This window comes from Diabrotica virgifera, chromosome 2, assembly GCF_917563875.1.
Source record: "Diabrotica virgifera virgifera chromosome 2, PGI_DIABVI_V3a".
Classification (NCBI taxonomy): Eukaryota; Metazoa; Arthropoda; class Insecta; order Coleoptera; family Chrysomelidae; genus Diabrotica; species Diabrotica virgifera.
In genome coordinates this window covers 13,362,829-13,383,156 of record NC_065444.1, presented here as the reverse complement: position 1 = coordinate 13,383,156, position 20,328 = coordinate 13,362,829, and the positions used below count along the sequence as shown (strand labels likewise).

Genomic DNA, 20,328 nt, shown 5'->3' with positions numbered 1-20,328 from the left:
ACTCAAAAATCTATGATTGACATTTCACTCTGCACAGCTAATATAGCCAGTAAATTTACTTGGTCAGTTTTATCTGACACCTTAGGCTCGAATCATTTTGCTATAACTATGAATTTTTCAATAACCAACACCTCACAAGAAATAATTTATCCAAAAAGCAAATGGAATATCAAGAAAGCCAATTGGTCCCTGTATACATCCTTAATTGAAAACATGTTTTCCAACTACAATAACTCTTTCAATACTTATCAAAATTATAGTTTTCTAATAGATTGCATTAATGATGCTGCAATTAGGTCTATTCCTCAATACAAAATTTTTAAATCTAAAAATCGATCGCCTCCACCATTGTGGGACCCAGAATGCGATCTGATAATCAATGACAGAAAAGAAGCATTAGCATTGTATAAACGTTCACCAAGCCTTGATAATTATCTAAATTGTCAGAAAGTTACTGCTCATACTAAAAAGCAGTTGAAACAAAAATCCAAAGCTAGTTGGATTAAATGGTGTTCTAATTTATGCAAAAATACCTCCTCTAAGGAGATATGGTCACAGGCCAACAAAATGAATCGAAAAGCATCTATTAGTATAAAACCCTTCAATGATAATCTATTGGACGACTTTTTTAATAAAGTATGTCCTCCTTTTGCTCAAAATTCACCTACACGATCTACACAAAGTCATCATTCAAATAATCACTTCCTGTTAAAACCATTTACTGAAACCGAATTAGATTTTGCCCTTAAAAACCGCATAAATACTTCTCCTGGTATCGATCATATAAAATACCCCATGTTAATCAACCTACCAGATGTTGCTAAAAAACTTCTTTTAAATGTCTTCAATGATATCATCCAAAAAAATATAGTTATTGATTCTTTCAAAGACATCTTAGTTGTTCCTATCCTTAAACCCGGAAAAGACCCAAACATCGTAAGTTCATATAGACCAATATCCTTACTGTCTTGTATTTTTAAAACTTTAGAAAGGCTTATAAAATTTAGATTAGATTGGTGGTTACAAAAAGAGAATTTACTTCCAGTAAACCAGTTTGGTTACAAAAGAGGTTTTGGAACTCTAGACGCTTTAACAACACTTGTTGTAGATGTACAGAATAACTTAACTAAAAATAACTACTTAGCAGCACTATTCTTAGATATTGAAGGAGCTTATGACTCAGTTTGTTTATCAACCTTAAAACATAAAATGGTAAATTTTTTTCATATGCCAATTGCTTTCGTTAACACAATAATCGGTTTCTATACAGATAGGGTAATTTACATCAGAGATCATAATAACAAACTAATAGGACCTCGACATAATTATTACGGTATACCACAAGGCTCAGTATTATCACCAATTTTATTTAATCTGTACACCTCTGATATACATAAGGTGCAAATAAACAACATCCCATTCAAAATCATACAATATGCAGACGACTTTTGTGTCTATATGGAAAGCAAGAAATATGAAAACGGTATGCAAAACCTAAGTACAGTTTGTAGTTCCCTCTTTCCATGGTTCTTAGAGAACGGCTTAAATTTATCAATTAACAAATCAGCAGTATCTGTCTTTACAAGACACAATCTTCCTATAAACCAAGATGTATTACTTAGTGATCAATCTTTTACATTTAAAAATAATGTCAAATATCTGGGACTCATTCTGGACAAAAAACTAACTTGGAAACCACACATACAATATATGCTGGATAGATGTAGCAAAGGTATTAATTTCCTTAGAATGACAACTAGAGTGTGGTGGGGCTGCGATGTTGAAACATCTTTATTGTTTTATAGAGCTTATATACGATCCATTATAGATTATGGTGCTACTCTCTACGGTTCTGCTTCCAAAAACCTTTTAAGAAAAATTGACATTTTCCAAAATTCTGCCTTGAGAATCTGTTTAGGTGCTATGAGATCTACTCCTATACAACCAATACATGTTGAAGCTTCTGAGCCTCCTTTAGAGATTAGAAGAAATTTACTAAGCGAAAAATGGGTACTTAAAGCATACACTACAAATTTCGAATTATTTTCCAGTATATGTCATCTTAACGAATCAGATCTTACTCACAAGTATTGGATTAAAAAACCATCTCCGCCTTTATGTACTGCATTACAGAACAATCCTATTTTTTCAAATGAATTAAACACAGTAGACAAAAACTTAGACTACTTTGCTCTCTTCCATAAAACTGATGTAATAATACCCACATACAACGAAAACAACATAATCAGCAACAGTATCCTGAAATCTATTTTGAACTGCTACAGTGATGCAACAGTTATATACACAGATGCATCTAAATCAAGAGAAGGATCTGGCTGTGCTTATTTTTTACCCTCAGGAGGTTTCGAATTCAAGTACAAACTTCCCAATGAGTTTTCAATTTTCTCTGCGGAATCATTGGCCATACTCGAAGCGTTGAAATATATTAAAAACTCTTATACTAAAAAAACGTTAATTCTTTCAGACTGCCTATCAGTTTTACAGAATATCAAAAATACTTTTTTGCCCAAAACATTTAGTAATCCTTACATATTTTTAATAAAGGATATGTTAAAGCAGTTAGAAGACTCTGGCTTCAATATAAAATTTATTTGGGTTAAGGCACATATTGGACTCAAAGATAATGAGTATGTAGACTACTTAGCTAAATCCAGTATAACATCAGGCACTTTATTGTCATATTCTTTATGTGTATCAGATGTTATTACTATTTTTAAAAGAAACCAACTATCGATATGGAAAGATCAATGGAATCTTTATTGCTTAACAAACCCCACAAGATACACCACTTTACAACCAGTGATTCCACAAAGTACCTGGTTTAAGAGTTTTAAAGCTCCACGTAAATATATAACAACTATAAATCGACTACGTTTTGGGCATGCTTGCTATCCAAGTCATTTATATAAAATAAATGTGATTGAAGACAATAATTGCAAACATTGCGGAAAGCAGGGTGATCTTGATCATATCTTTTTTGAATGTACTAAGTTTCAACAGCATTCAAACTCTCTCTATAAAAATTTAATTAAACTTGATATGCATGCACCATTCAATATGCAGTCTTTGCTGGCTACAGGCTCACAACAAATATACAATATTATTATAGCTTTCTTGTCAGATACACGCACGGTCCTATAAGATTTGTACGCTGGCATGATATTTTTTATGATTTAAGTTCAGATTTGCATCTTTTTTTTTGTCATAAATGTTTTATCACTTTATCAGAGTTCCATTATTGTTTTTATTGTATTATTGTTGTATTGTATTATTTATTGTATTACTATATTGTTTCTGTTTAATTTTGTATTAGGGATAGGATTGTATATTGTTTATTGCAACTGGCTGAATGACTAATGTCTATGCCATTAAATAAAAAAAAAAAAAAAAAAAAAAAAAATAATCATCCTTAAAAATTCGAACCGACCTCCCATAAAATGGTTCGTTTAAGGCTACAGTATTGGCATGACTGACATTCCTCCTCTTCTTTCATGTTTCGACTAAGCGTCTGTCTAGGTTATATTTTAGATTTAACTTGTCAACACGTGTTGTGAAAAGATATAAAGAAAATAGTAATTTTGTTTATAAATTAGAGTGAAAAATGTCTGTTTGGCAGCGGGTGGCGTATGTATAGTGCATAGTTAAAATATTTAACAGCTTATGTTTACTTTTTTTTAGCAAACCCACAACACGAAAAGGTAAGAGAGTGTTATTAAAGAAAGAGCCGCAAGTGATCGAGGGGCCTAAGAGAGCCCTATTTTTTCAAGGAAGAAAATGCTCGGAGAAAGTGAGATGTTTGTTGAACGACCTCTATGATTTCAAAAAGCCCGATGCACTTAAATTGACTAGGAAAAACGATATTACAGTTTTTGAAAATGCCAAGCCTGTTGAAGACATATGTAGAAAACACGAAACTCCTCTTTTTATGTTGGGTTCACACAGCAAAAAACGGCCAGATAATCTAGTCGTAGGTAGAATGTTCAATTATAATTTACTAGATATGATAGAATTATATGTAGAATCTTATGAAGGCTTAAAAGAATTCGCTGAATCCAAAATCACCCTTGGCACAAAACCCTGTCTTATATTCAATGGACCTCTTTGGGATCAAATGGATGAACTCAAACAGCTGAAAAACTTGTTTATAGACTTTTTTCACAGAGAATGTGTGGAGAATGTTAGGCTGCAAGGTATCGAACACAGTATCAGTTTTAATGCTACACCAGATGGAAAAATATTGCTCAGGTCCTACAGGATTTTATTGAAAAAGTCTGGAGTGAAAACACCGAGGGTGGAACTGGAAGAAATTGGTAAGTTTTAGTTTGAGATGTTTTATACAAAGTAATAATTGGTTTTCAGAAAATATGAGGTCATTGGACCCATGGAAGAAAATATATTTTCAGTGTCACTTTTTATACAACTGTTGTTCATGATATAAATTATTGGTTTTTAGTTAATTTGTTCTAGATTTAGAACAGTTGATCAAGAATTGAGCATAACAATTATTTCTCTATTAGATACGCTACTTTTGGTAACAAATAAATCAAGGAACATGATTAAATTAATGTCAAATCAAGAAAATTTATGTATGCCTATTACAAAGTCAGTGTTATGTTTTTGCTTTGAAGTTTATAAAAAAAAGTGAATCAGTGTTAGTGGTAATCAGAACACAGTTGGTCAATAATAGAGATGAATGAAACAATGTGAAAACTAGTGATGGTTCAAGAAACAGTTCAAGAATCAATGATCAGTTAGTTCTCCAGTGTTCTCCAACTTAATCTCTAATGTACAGTGAAGTTTTAGTTTACAGCCTTTTTATATGAAAAGCTTAACCATTATGAAAAGACTCTTTACAGCACTCTGTTATAACCAATGAACTGTCAACACTGATGGAATGGCCCCGTCCCATTCCAACAGTGAAGCGAGATTGGTGCCAACATACAAGAGAGAGGTTCTAGAGCGACAGTGAATTTGCCAGGTAAAATTTGATATAACTACCACCAGAGTTGCCAGATGTGATTTTATAAAACCCCCACTTAGAAACTGAAATTCCCTCAAATCACTCAAATTTAAATTTTTGCTGCATGTTAATAAATTAGTAGTTAAGTGTAGAGAACAGGAAACAAAAATTATACTACTTATCAACAGAGGGCCCTGGAAATAATTCATATCCTATCTTCTTCGATTATATGAGAGTATAATATACAGTTCTATTTGTACATTCGCAAATTTAATTTCCCATGACCCCTTAAAATATTCCATAATTTTCACCCCAAAAAATCTCCCAACCATTTCTGCTTAGAGAAGTTCCCCTATACGCTTTCAAATTACCCCAAAATTGTGGGAAAATACATCAATCTGGCAACCCTGACGTACCTGACTAGCACTGTCAATTTTTTTGTTTACGAAAGATGGGGATTATCTTCCCTCCTTTACCTGATTATCTTCTATCTCATCCTGGCACCATTAAATTCGCTTCATTGCGATTCCATCAGTGTTAACAGTTCGTTGGTTATAACAAAACAACTGTAATTCAACAACAGAAAGAAAATCAATTATTGATAACAACTTCCTCCTACAATTAAAAACATTTTCTGTGTTTCATATGTAACAGAGCAAATAGGCAGAATTCAGTAGAAATACTTTCTGCAGATATTAACAGAAAAGGCTATGTGAAACTAGAAGGGGAATAGACTGACTAGGGAGGAAACGAAATAACTGGGCAGGGAAAATGCTAAATGGAGGGAGCTACAAAACAGTACATACCCACAAGACTGGTTCGGTTAGTATGGAGATGATTCTCATATTATGAATTTGAAGTAAAGGATTAGAGAAGAAGGCAAAATATTTTGACTTAGAAATAAACTAGGAAAGGTCGAAGTACATGATACTCAGAAATACAGATACAGAGCAAAAAGAAGAGGGATAGTTTACTTTCATATCTAATGAATCAAGGGAATATAATTTCGAGAGAGTTGGGTTATTTTTATTCTAATTATTTTTAACTGGGGATTATTATAGAAGATAAAAATGTCAAGAAGAATGGGAACTGAATGCCAGATTGACAAAATTAAATAAAAATATGGGAAACGCTAAGACCACGAATGAAATCAAAAATGTATTGAGAATAACAAAGTTAAGGATATATGAAACGGTAATAAGGCCCACAGAGACGTATGGTAGCGAAGTATGGACCATGAAAAAAGCAAATAAAGAGAAATTGGAAAGGTGGGAAAGGGAAAATGCTCAGAACTCTATATGGAGGCAAAAACACAGTGTAAGGTTGAGTATTATGAAAAAACAGGGAGCTGAAGGAACTGTATAACCATCTAATAGTGTAGGAAACAAAGGTTGAACCTTGCAAAATGGACACAAGTCCGGTTTTATTTTTTTTTTCTGGTATATCAAGGAGTTCTTATTATAAGACTAACTTTTTCTGAAAAAATTTCGCCCCGGAACCCCCCTTTTCACCCCATTAAAGGGGGTAATTTGTGTTTTTTGCGGAACGTAGCCCTTCCTGTACCTTTTACAAAAAATTTCCTTTATAGAAATATGAAGAAGACTATATTCTACGATTTATTTCCAACAGCATATGTCTATCATCCACCGTTTAGCAAGGGTGGCGCCCCAAAGTTGACAAGTTTTAAAAAAAGATGTTTTAAAAAAATATATATTTTTCCCTAACTGTAACGGAAATTAAGAAGAAATCCTACCGCAATTATTCACAAATAATTGATTGATTTTTTGGTATAGGTTTCACTTAAGCGTAATTGCTGATTTTTTAATTACAGGGTGTTACATTTTAAAAAACCCCTCTTTATACCATCTGAACTGTTTATGCTAGAGTAAAAAGATTTTCAGCAATTACCCATGTACTGGTGCTATTTACAAATTTGTATAATGCACCCCCATTTTTTCCCCGGAACCACCCCAAAAAAAAGAAAAATTAATAAGTAAAGTGATTTTCTTGGAATCCTTCACACACAATGCCCTTTATTAATATGCTTCAGACACCATTTTGTGCAGGTTATTATTACCCATACATGGACACCAAAAGCGATTTCCTAGTGCAACCCCTTTAGCCAAAAAAAATAAATAAAGTGGGGGGTTGGAAATTTTTTTTGTTTTTTGCCTTTTGATCCATATGGGCATATGCTTCATCAATAGTGCTTTTCAAAAATATATATGGTTATTGCAACCTCCCTGTGGAAACCACCCCTATCCTTGAAAATATACTGCAGAAACTACCCCTATGCCTTGGCGAGCATGTTTTTACGATTTTCTCATTACCTATGCATTATTTTCAAACAAAACTTATACAATGTTAAAGACCACTATTTACTCTAAAAATTAGGTCCTATTCATTTTTTTCGTATAAGCAACCGTTACGGCACAGTGGCGCCGTAAACCTCATATATGCTTTGGCAGGCTCCAGTTTTTGTTTTTTTTTCGTCATCTGTTCGTTTTATTGATAAAGTACTTATGTAAAATAAAACAACACAGTGTAACCTACAAATTATGACTTATCCACATTTTACAATCTTTGCGCCCCAAAGCCACAGTGGTGGCCCAAAATCAATTTTTGCATATTTTCGCAACCTACACGCATTTTATTACATTAATGCTACCTTAATAGCACAATATTCACCCCTAAGTGGTCGCTAAGCAGTGGCGGATCCAGGGAGGGAAGCTGGGGGTGATAACCCCCACCCTCTCAAACCAAGTGATATTATATTTAAAGATTATAAAAATAGTCATTTATTTTTATAGAAATTTAACCAATTGGCACCCCCTCTTAACGATGCTGGATCCGCCACTGTCACTAAAGAATAAAAAGTACGCCATTTTTATAAAAATAATAATATAATATAATTAAATGAATATCTTTATAATCTTTAAATATAATATCACTTGGTTTGAGAGGGGGGGAGGTGATCACCCCCCATCACCCCTTCCTGGATACTTCAGTACTTAGCGACCACTTAAGGGTGAATATTGTGCTATTAAGGTAGCATTAATGCAATAAAATACGTGTAGGTGGCGAAAATATGCAAAAATTGATTTTGGGCCACCACTGTGGCTTTGGGGCGCAAAGACTGTAAAATGTGCATAGGTCATAATTTGTAGGTTACACTGTGTTGTTTTATTTTACATAAGTACTTTATCAATAAAACAAACAGATGACGAAAAAGAAAACAAAAACTGGAGCCCGCCAAAGCATATATGAGGTTTACGGCGCCACTGTGCCGTAACGGTTGCTTACACGAAAAAAATGAATAGGACCTAATTTTTAGAGTAAATAGTGGTCTTTATTCTTGTAAAACTTTTGCTTAAAAAGAATGCATAGGTAATGAGAAAATCGTAAAAACATCCTCGCCAAGGGATAGGGGTAGTTTTTGCAGTATATTTTCAAGGATAGGGGTGGTTTCTGCAGGGATGTTGCAATAACCATATATATTTTTGAAAAGCACTATTGATGAAGCATATACCCATATGAATCAAAAAGCAAAAAACAAAAAAAAATTTCAACCCCCCATTTTATTTATTTTTTTTTGGCTGCAGGGGTTGCAGTAGGAAATCGCTTTTGGTGTCCATGCATGGGTAATAATAACGTGCACAAAATGATATATGAAGCATATTAATAGAGGGCATTGTGTGCGAAGGATTTCAAGAAAATCACTTTATTTATTAATTCTTCTTTTTTTTTGGGGTGGTTCCGGGGAAAAAATGGGGGTGCATTATACAAATTTGTAAATAGCACCAGTACATGTGTAATCGTTGAAAGTCTTTAAACTCTAGCATAAACGGTTCAGATGGTATAAAAAGGGGTTTTTTAAAATATAACACCCTGTAATTAAAAAAAGGGCAATTACCCTTAAGTGAAACCTATACCAAAAAATCAATCAATTATTTGCGAATAATTGCGGTTAGATTTCTTCTTAATTTACGTTACAGTTAGGGAAAAATATATTTTTTTTAAAACATCTTTTTTAAAAACTTGTCAAATTTGGGGCGCCACCCCCGCTAAACGGTGGATGATAGACATATGCTGTTGAAAACCAATCGTAGAAAATATAGTCCTCTTTATATTTCTATAAAAGAAATTTTTTGTAAAAGTGTAAAAGTTTTGTAAATTTTGTGGTTTTGCAAAAACCACAAATTACCCCCTATAAAGGGGTGAAAAGGGGGATTCCGGGGCGAAATTTTTTCAGAAAATTAGTCCTATAATAAGCACCCCTTAATACACCAGAAAAAAAATTAAACCGGACTTGTGTCCATTTTGCAAGGTTCAACCTCTGTTTCCTACACTATAAGCATCAGTCACTTCATGAAGGCACAGAGAGTGAGATGTATGGGGCACGTAATAAGAATAGAAAGGAAAAGATGCCAAAGATGATCCTAAAATGGGGTCCAACAACTGGAAATCCTCTTTTACATCCTTTGCTGTGACATTTCCGTCACAAAACGCTCAAACAAAAATAATGTTCTGAATATTCTGCTATTGAAAATTGATGTGGCATTTGGCAATTAATTAAAATAATTTATACAATTTATACTACCTCCAAAACTAATAAAAAAACCGTCAAAATAGTGTGAGAAACACAAATAAACAATGATGCAAATGAAAAGTCAAATTATATACATTATATATACTCAAACAACGAAAATGTCAATTATCATAGCCTCCTAAGATTCGCTTAAATTTTCCCATTAATAAAATAGCAGAATGCAGTGATGCAAATTTCCTCAACATTATTTCTTATTTATTTTTGTTTAATTTAGTTTTATTTATGTTGTTTTTCACAAATTTAAGAACAAAATACATACATAATGCAGGTTATTTTAAATGTTAATTTTATTTTTTAAACTCAGAAAGAGCCTATTATTACTGTGGCCTGTTCTTTTGAGAAAAAGGAAAATAGAATTCTGGGACTTCAATAAAACTACACTAACAATGAATTCCTAAACAAATATTATGCAAGATGATGTTTTAGTATTATTCAAAACAACTTGGCAAAAGGGTTGTATTATTTAAAATGTCTAGCATGAGTTGTGATATTGTCCTTTTCATGAACATTTTTCAGTGCGTAACAAATGATAGGAAAAAGGGTAAGTCCGTGATAATACACATTTATGACATTTATTCTAACATGACATTTTAGTTAAATCTGACAGTTGTCACATTTTATTTTCAATTTGGAATAAAAACAAATCAAATGTGTTTCTTGCATTTATAAAATGGTATTTTCTTTAATTTGTATAGGCTTATAAATTATACAGATTATATTTGTAATATTATCTAATTAAAAAAATTATTTTTTTTATTATGGCGCCATCTATCGACAACTAGAATAACTAGAATAAATCTTGTAAATGTCTGTAATCATAGACGTGCCTTTTTTTCTGTCACATACAATTTAATGCGTTAGAAAGAAATCGAAAAACTGTGACGCACTGAAAGATGATCATAAGAAAAAGAATAGTATTAATAGTTATGAATTAAATTGTTGTTCAAAAAAATTTTAATTTAGGCAACAAAAGTCTACATTTTTTAAATACGTGGTTCAGTTTGCCAAACGTTTAATTCATAGACAAAGGACCAGGCAACACTCCTTATGGAAAAGTGGTCCCGGTCAAATTTGATAAAAGTTTGGTCAATGATACTTCTTGATGTGTAGATTAAAAAAGTCCATGGCACCTGGGTCTGAATAACTACTATTCTCGAGTTACAACCTTCTGAATTTATTGGATTCGGGTGCTCGATTTACGTTAAGTGCACTAATTTACGGTCAAGTGAACGAAAATATTTATTATTAGAAAAAGAGAAACTCATGTTCTTTATACATACTTGCGTGTTGTGTATGAATTTGTGGTCAAAAATAGTTGGATCGTATTTTAGTCTTCAGAAAACCTCCGAAAAGTCTTCAGAAAACTAAAGAAGTGCGGTATAAAATGTGCTGCTAGATCGATATAAGCATTATCATGTTTTCATGAATGCTTCTCAGTTATGCAATACCAGCAAAACTGCAGTTCGGCTTTATCTGTAGAAAACTAATGAACAGTGGCGGATCTAGGGGGGATAGGGGTAATTCCACCAGTAACATGTTCCAGAATTAATGAAATAACTTTATTTAACGAAAATGAACGAGATGTAGCCATCAAAACACATTTATAACCAAAGAGCGGATAGTGTGACGAAAAGACGTAAGCCCAGAGCATGGGTGCCCATATAAAAATTTTTAGGGGGGTGGCAAACGTGAAGATGTCGCACATTATATTTTGTATACTTTGAACAACCCTATATAATTCAAATCACCCGAAAAGCCAGGGGGGTCACGGCCCCCCTGCCCATAAGTATGGGCGCCCATGGCCCAGAGTAGGATTTAAGGACCAGAGAAGATGAGTTACGGGTGTTAAGAGTACGAAATTGGAAAGAATGGAATGGAAGCTGATTCTCGAACAGACCGAGGTCCACCAGGGGTTCTAAAGCCAATGATGATGAGCTTTTTAATACAAAATATTAAGGAGAATAATTTTGTAGGGTTATTTTTATAACAACTCTAATATTCATACTTAGGTATAATCATATAGAAGAAATGGTCAATGGAGAAGGCTTCATAATCATGATTTTGCTAACTTTCCGGTTTTCGACTTAGACTACCTAAAAGACCTTATGATTGGGATATATCAAATTAAACTGGCACCATCTTACATACAAGATAAAATAATAAGAGAAAATGACGAAGAGTTTCAAGTTGATGAGAATATGGATGAACCGGGATTCATAAGAGTTCGAATATTTTCTAGGTTTCGGCAAGCTACAAAACACCAAGTATTCATTTCCTATACGGTTGATGAAGATAATGATGAAGATGAGCCTGTAGAAGAACCAATTAACGGGTACTACTGTACCTGTCAATCTGGTGCGAGAACTGTAGGTACTTGTGCTCATATCACCAGTGTGTTATGGTTTTTAGGCTTTGCAAGACATCAACCCAATGTTAAGTATACTGATAGGTCGTTAGTTAACACGACATATGATGCATCTAACTGATATCAGCAAAATGTTAACATACGAATAGTCGAAGATGATTTAAACCCGATTTTTCCATAGACAATTGTAATTAATATTTAGCATTTACAAACTACCATTTACTTTGTTTTTTTTTGTATTGAAATCAAGTCCATGTTCTCTACCTGTCTTAAATCTGATATGCGGCACAAGTTTTATGTCAATTAATGTATTTTTTTATGTTTCAACAATTTTTTCTTTAATTATTCTGGAACATGTTATGAGTGGAATTACCCCATCCCCCCTAGATCCGCCACTGTTCAGTAGTTTTCTAAAGATAAGGCGGAACTGTAGTTTTGCTGGTATTCCATAACTGAGAAGCATTCATGAAAACATGATAATGCTTATATCGATCTAGCAGCACCTTTTATACCTCACTTCTTTAGTTTTCTGAAGACTTTTCGGAGGTTTTCTGAAGACTAAAATACGATCCAACTATTTTTGACCACGAATTCATATACTACACGCAAGTATGTATGAAGAACATGAGTTTCTCTTCTTCTAATAATAAATATTTTCGTTCACTTGACCGTAAATTAGTGCACTTAACGTAGACCGAGCACTCAAATCCAATAACTTCAGAAGGCTGTAACTCGAGAATAGTAGTTATTCAGACCCAGGTGCCATGGACTTTTTTAATCTACACATCAAGAAGTATCATTGACCAAACTTTCATCAAATTTGACCGGGACCACTTTTCCATAAGGAGTGTTGCCTGGTCATTTGATTCTTTTGCATTAAAAATTAAGTAAATGTGTAAGAAAAAAATTAATGTACCATTTTACCTGTCTATTTATCTAATTAGTAAAATTCTTATTAGAGTTTTCAAAAACCTTATACAGGGATAAATTTTTGCTATGAACCAAACGAAATAATTTTTTAAAACCAAAACCTGATTTTTTTTAGTTTGAATAAATCAGTTAATTAGGTAGTGGTGTAACATTTGACCAAAATATGAGACATAAAACTTACCATTCAAAAGTTATGAAGAATAGACATTTCAGTCAAAATTCAACACTCACTCTCATTTGTTATTCTTCATAGTGACCTCCATATGAGATATTGGAGTACATGAGTACTATGTATATTTCCTCATGACTCACCCTGTAAAATTATTATAGTTGGTTTGCTAACCTCAGACACAACTGGCTAGTGATTTTAGTAGGTCATTTTTTTGTTTTTGGCCGATTTTGCCAAAATTGGCAAAATTACTAACTATTTAGTAATTATTTTTTTGTCAATTTTACTAAATTGGCAACATTACTTGCTAAAATCACCAGCCAGTTGTGTCTGAGTTTAGCGAACCGACTATACCTTTCATATTACAGTGTAAAGTTATACAGTTATTTTATTGTTTATATAATATATTAAATTATTAACACTATATCTGGTTTCAGGTCCCCGTGTAGATTTCACTCTCAGACGATCAAAACTTCCTGACGAAGACCTCATGAAAGAAGCATGTCGCAAACCTAAAGAACTTAAAGTTAGTAAAAAGAAAAATATCAGTACCGATGAATTGGGTAATACACATGGTAGAATACATCTTGGCAAGCAGGAAATTAGAAAAATACAAACTAGGAAAATGAAAGGTTTGAAAAAGACTGCAGCTGAAAGGAAGGCAGAGAAAGTGAAGATGATTAAGGCAATGCGAGAACAAAATGGAACAAATGAAAATTATCGATAGTAGTGTCTCAAAGGTGTATCATCTTTGTTGAAGTTGTGGTGTTGCCATTTTTAATTTATGCCTCTCTAATTTTTTCTTAATTTCTACAACTATTGTTAAAATTTCCAGGATGCGTAGTACTAGCAAATGATATTGTTATCAATAGCAATTTTTAGATTGATTGCACTTATTGCATTTAAGACTGGCCCGTATATTTTATGCATTAGCCAGTTGTATGTACAGTAACTTTATTTATATTATTCGTTTTAAAGACCATTTTTATATCTATAGGGAGTTCTGCAAGAGCTACAATATCATACAGTTTTAATACTTTTACATATTCTAAGTATACAATTTCTTCAATTTTTATATTGGGCTAATTCCGCCATCTTCGTCTACATACATACTGCTGAAGATTTATCTTATGCTACCCTTTTACTAATACCGTTTTTTGTTTGTTATGTCATACAAAGCTGAGTTTTGTCTAAATAAAGGAATAACTGTAAATATAGGTTATGGTGACTTTCCTAAGTACTATGGGCCATTCCACGAACATACGCCTGTTTAGGATTACTTCGACAACGAATATTTTGCTGTGCAACATAAGAAGTAAGAAAGTAAATGGCGCTAATAATTATTCCAATAAACAACAATGTAATTTGCAATTTACTTTCGTTCTTCTTATTTTGCGCAGTAAAATATTCGTTGTCGGAGTAATCCAAAACAGGTGTATGTTCGTGAAATAGGGTATAAAAGTTATTTTCATGTTTTAACATTTGCTCATCTGTAACTATTTTGAATCCATAAATGTTGGTGTATTTGGGGTAGTTAGGCTGTGGTGTGGAGTTGTTTCTGTCTGACGTTTTATCTACAATTATTTGCAGAAATTGGCGATGCAGGAGCTGATGTAGATATAACCTCATCTATCTTCTGTACTTACTAATATAATGCTGTTTGCAGTATTTTTGTGTTCCCATGATCTATCGCTTAGCCTTCTTCTTTTTGTGTAGATATGACTCTGTTTTTTTTTCAATGTGACTCCATTAACATTCATGGACACGACTGCATAATAATATGCAGACACTTACTGCATATAAAGACGTATCTGTATCTGAAGCGTGTCCGCGAATGTGTTAAGTTGTCATTCCATCGTTTTTGTGGTCTTCCCTCTGATTGTCTTCCTATTAGTATTAGAAACCGTCTCTCGCCGTCCTTACTACTCTATTTGTTGTCATTCAGTTTATGTGGTCGTTCCATTCTACTCTTCTGTTTTTTACCCAGTTATTAATGTTGTCCACCTTGTATCTCCATCGTATATCTTTATTTCTATCTCTATCCCATAGTGTTTTATCATCGATTTTTCGAAGGGTTTTCATCTCTGCTGTTTCTAGTATTCTTTTTGTCCTCTCAGTATCAGGACGTCTTTCTGCCACATATATATCATTATTGGTCTGATGTCTGTTTTGTAAATTCTGCCTTTCATTTCTTTTGTGATATTTTTATTTTTCTATATTGTTTCATTCAGACAACCAGCGACTCTGTTTGCTGTATCCACTTGATTTTCCATTACCAGCTTCAATTGAGTCAGTTAGTTCTTCTACTTTTACTCTGTTGTTCTGGTAGATATTTTCGATCGTTTTAATTATCCCTAGAGATACCTTTCTTGCGTACAATAAATTGATGACATCCTTTAATTTTACCCTGTCAAATGCCGTCTTAAGGTCCACTAAACATAATAGTCCGTTCTTTAACGGTAAAATATTGCAAAACCACTAAATTTTAAAGAACCGCTTGGATTGACATGCCATTTGGCATACACATAGCTAACAAGTCAAAGAAAAAAAGTGATATTGTGCCGATATGTGCTTTTGCCCTGGGGGTGGTTTTCACCCCCACTTGGGGGTGAAAAAATATTCGTCCAAAAAAAGTCAGGAAATGGATAAACTGGCTAATTTTAAGTAACTTTTGTTCTATAGAGTTTTTTCACTAAGTCAATACTTTTCGAGTTATTTGGCAGTGAATATGTTCATTTTTTCAACAAAATAACCACGCTTTTAGACGGTTTTTCGCAAATAACTCAAATAGTAAGTATTTTGTCGAAAACACATTGTTAGCAAAAATATAGCTTGTAAAAAATTTAAAAAAATGGTGTATACATCACGTCTCTACACGTAGTAGAAGCAGAGTTATATCTAATGAAAAATAGGTTCATATTCGTCAAATTCCAAATGGAATACTTTAACGTAAAATAACCAAAAACGAAGCACATTTCGGGGAAAAATCATTACAACTTATTTAAAGTGTTTAAAAAAGCTTCATTTTTGTTTTATAAAAAAAAATTTCTAGCATCAAAATTAAACAAGTTACGCTCAAAATAAAGTTAGACCCTTTTGGTTTTGGTAAAAAAATCGAGAAAATCACCCCCTAATTAGTATCTTAAATGAACTTAATCGTTACGACTTCACAAGTTTCTTGACTCGTGTATATATTGTTTATATGATCTGTAAGTTTCATCGGTTCAAAGTCCTTACGATTGAAAGGGCTGTAGTTAAAAGGGGTTGAACGAGTCACTGATCACGAATGTATGCAAATTTAGAAACACCAAATCTTAATCAATTTTTGTCTAACAGTAAAACAAAAAAATACATGATATCCAGAAAAGCAAATCTGACTTTTTTTATTTTTGGAGATTTTTGGTATCTCTAACAATTTTCAAGTTATTTTGAAAAAAAGCATATTTTTCAAAATTTAAATTTTTAAAAATTTTATTTTGAAACCAAATTTTTTCAAAAATAAGCACTTTGAATCGATGAAATTTGCAGATCATATAAACACAACATAAGTATAATAATTTGTGGAGCGGTAACGATTAATTTCATTTAAGTTGCTAATTAGGGGTTTGTCTTCCCGATTTTTTTTTTGCAAAAACAAAAGGGACCATCGTTATTTTGAGCGTAACTTGCTTAAATTTAATGCTAGAAACTTTTTGTAAAAAGAGAAATAAAGCTTTTTTTAAACACTTTAAAAAAGTTATAATGGGTTTTCCCCAAAAAGTGCTTAATTTTTTCGATATTTCACGACGAAATATTCTATTCGAAATTGGGTGAATATGAATCTATTTTTCATTGACTATAATTCTAGTTCTACGAGATCCAGAGACCTAACGCGTACACCATTTTTTTTACTTTTTTATAGGCTATATTTTTGTTAAAAATGTTTTTTTCGACAAAATACTTACTTTTTGAGTTATTTGCGAAAAACCGTCTAAAAATGTGGTTATTTTGTTGAAAAATGAACATATTCACTCGCAAATAACTCGAAAAGTGTTGACTTGGCGAAAAAGCTCTATAGAACAAAAGTTACTTAAAATTAGTTAGTTTACCCATTTCCGGACTTATTTTGGACGTATATTTTTTCACCCCCAACAGGGGGTGAAAGTCACCCCCAAGAGGGGGTGAAAGTCACCCCCAGGGAACATATTCACTCGCAAATAACTCGAAAAGTGTTGACTTGGCGAAAAAGCTCTATAGAACAAAAGTTACTTAAAATTAGTTAGTTTACCCATTTCCGGACTTATTTTGGACGTATATTTTTTCACCCCCAAGAGGGGGTGAATGTCACCCCCAGGGCAAAAGCACACATCGGCACAATATCACTTTTTTTCTTTGACATGTAAGCTATACGTATGCCAAATTTCATGTCAATCCAAGCGGTTCTTTAAAATTTAGAGCAAAAACCGTGAAGGAATGGACTATAAATATGCCGGTTTGATATATTTTAATGACATTTCTTGAACTTACCCTTTATAAATATAGCGTCAGTGCATGATCTTCCCGACCTAAAACCTTGTTGTTCTTCTGCTAATGTTATAATTTTATTCACTTTGTTTACATTTTGGTTGTTAATTTTAATGTTGTGTTTAATAAATTAATTCCTCTGTAATTTTCCGGGTCCGATTTGTTTTCCTTTTTGAAGAGGGGTATTAAGATGCTTCGATCTCCATTCTTGTGGTATTCTGTTTTGTATATCATTTTTTGGATCAGTTTTAATAGCTGTTTGGTTAGATCTTGTCCTTTAGTTAGGAGTTCATTTGATATTCTGACCTCTTCTGGTGATTTTCTATTTTTTTACTTGCCCAATATATCTGTTTCTTCAATGTTTATTTCTTCGTTTGTTATCACTTCGGTTGTTAGTGGTTCATTATCGTCACCTTTAGCAAATAGAGATCGAAAGTACTCTGCCCATGTTTCCTTTAAGATGCGTTTCATTTTTATTAGTTCATTCATCTCTTTTCTTTGTCCTGTGATCATTCTTAATATTTCCTTTTGTTCCGCAGAAGTCGTGTTCCAGAAGTGTTTCGTTTCTGATTCGTTTATAGTGGTTGTATGCCTGTTGTGTTTGTTTTGTCTGTATTGTAAACAGGTTTTCTTTTCTTCACATTTTATCTTCACTTCTATATATGTCATAAGTGAAAATTATCATTAATATCTAATAGCCATAGTCTTATTTCTCAGTTACCAGTTAATAAAATAATCTGGTATTTATACAGGGTGTCCCAAAAGTAGTTAGACGATCGAATATTTCGCGAAATGAACATCCGATTGAAAAACTGAAAAATACGTGTTCACTATTTTTCAAAAATCTATCGAACGATACCAAACATGGCCCCCCAACTCCACTCCTGCAGGGGGTGGGGGTAACTTTAAAATCTTAAATAGGAATCCCCATTTTTATTGCAGATTTGGATTCTTTACATAAAAATAAGTGACTTTTATTCGAGATATTTTTCGCATTGTGGATAGATGGTTCTATAATCGGAAAAAAACTATTTACCTGATACATTTAGTAAATTATAGAAACGGTCTAATGTCTCAAGAAATACACTTTCAAATGAAAAACCGAAAAACAGAGTTTAGTGTTTTTCAAAAACCTATCGAATAACACTAAACACGACCCTCCATTCCATCCCATGGAGGTGGGGTGGGAGTAACTTTAAAATCTTAAATAGGAACAACCCGTTTTATTGCAGATTTGGATTCCTCATGAAAAAATAAGGAATATTTATTCGAGGCATTTTTTAGAATTGTTGATAGATGGCGCTGTAATTGGAAAAATACGATTTATTAGCGCCATCTATCAACAAATCTAAAAAATGTCTCGAATAAATGTTGCTTACTGTTTTATGAGATATTCAAATCTGCAATAAAAAAATGAGGGTTCCTATTTAATATTTTAAAGTTTACGGGTTTAAGGACTTGTCGTTCGAGTGGGCGTGTACGAGCAACACGTTCGCAGAGCAGTCTATACTGAAATCGTCGCGTCGGGGTCTCGACCACGTGGCGAAGAATTTGTTGGAAAATTGTGAAATAAATGGCTTGCTGATCTTTTTAGATCAACTGTGAGTAAGACACAGTCAAGCAGGCCAATATTTCTCGGTTGGAAAACGAAATAGAAGAAAAATCTGTATCCTGGATGTGACTAGCCCTGGAAACTTGCATTTATTGAGTTTTCAAGGAGGTTACACTCCTAGATACAGGTAGAGACGAAGAAAGCGGGCCTAGTGCCCTCGGGATATAACTGTGCCTCCGCAGGAATGACACTGTAAGGAGTGGAATTATAGAAACCACTTCGTGCAGAAACGGACACCTGGGTCAGTTATTGAGAACAGCAAGTGGAACCCTACTTATCGCAAATTAAGTAGTGACACAACCGTGAAGGTCCCTGGGACGGCACCCAGAACTTGGTTGGACAGCGGTCCAACCAAACGAAAAAAACAGATTCGTCTAAATAGTTAATCCAGATAAGTCGATGGACAATCTTTCGTCCACTGAGCTCCATACTTACGATTTCATTGACATCACCCATTCACAACCCTCGCCCATCCCAAGGACAGAGTCAGTGACTGACATAGCCACTACTCCAGTCCAAAATCCCACACACAGCCCGAATCTGTCGATTATAAACGAAGACTCCGAAATGGAGGATATAAACTCAGATTCTTCTATCGAAGAAAATATCAGAAACCCAGAAGGCTCCCAGCTAGACGACTCTGATGATTTCACAGACGAAAGTAACTCTGCATCCCCTCAGGATAGACAAAATTGTTTGGAAATACCCCCCAGGGAACAAGTAATGAAACAGAACCACTTCTAGACGCTGGATACGACAGCAGAAGATGTGACGGGAAGAAACCCAATAAAAGGCCCTGTAGCAGTCCAGATTCAGATAGAGGACAACCAGACCTGGCCAACACGGTCCAGTAACTAATGGTACAGCTGGATAGAAGGGACAAAGAGGCAAAAGCAGAACAACGTGAGTTCAAGGAAATACTCGAAAAAAGAGAAGCAGAAAATAAGCGCGAACAACAATCGCTCAGAGAACTGATAACTGAATTAAGAGCCATTATAGGTACAAAAGACAACGAAGCCAGACAAATGATGAGTCAGATTATGGAACTGACTAAAACAATCCAAGAATTGACGAATAAACAGACAGTAACCATAACAAGTATAGAAAACGAAATGACTTGGGAACCAACAGAAAATGGTTCAACACACGAAGTAGGACA

General features: G+C 33.6%; 1 protein-coding gene across 1 annotated transcript; it reads left to right on the top strand.

The window, feature by feature from the left end:
- Positions 1 to 3,496: 3,496 nt before the first annotated feature.
- On the top strand, positions 3,497 to 18,330 carry LOC126879444 (ribosome production factor 2 homolog). The gene is made up of 3 exons (XM_050642459.1): positions 3,497 to 3,645; positions 3,700 to 4,331; positions 13,492 to 18,330. Exons 1-3 carry the CDS (start codon positions 3,623 to 3,625, stop codon positions 13,779 to 13,781), a joined length of 945 nt encoding a protein of 314 aa, XP_050498416.1. The 5' UTR covers positions 3,497 to 3,622; the 3' UTR covers positions 13,782 to 18,330.
- The last annotated feature ends 1,998 nt before the right edge of the window (positions 18,331 to 20,328 follow it).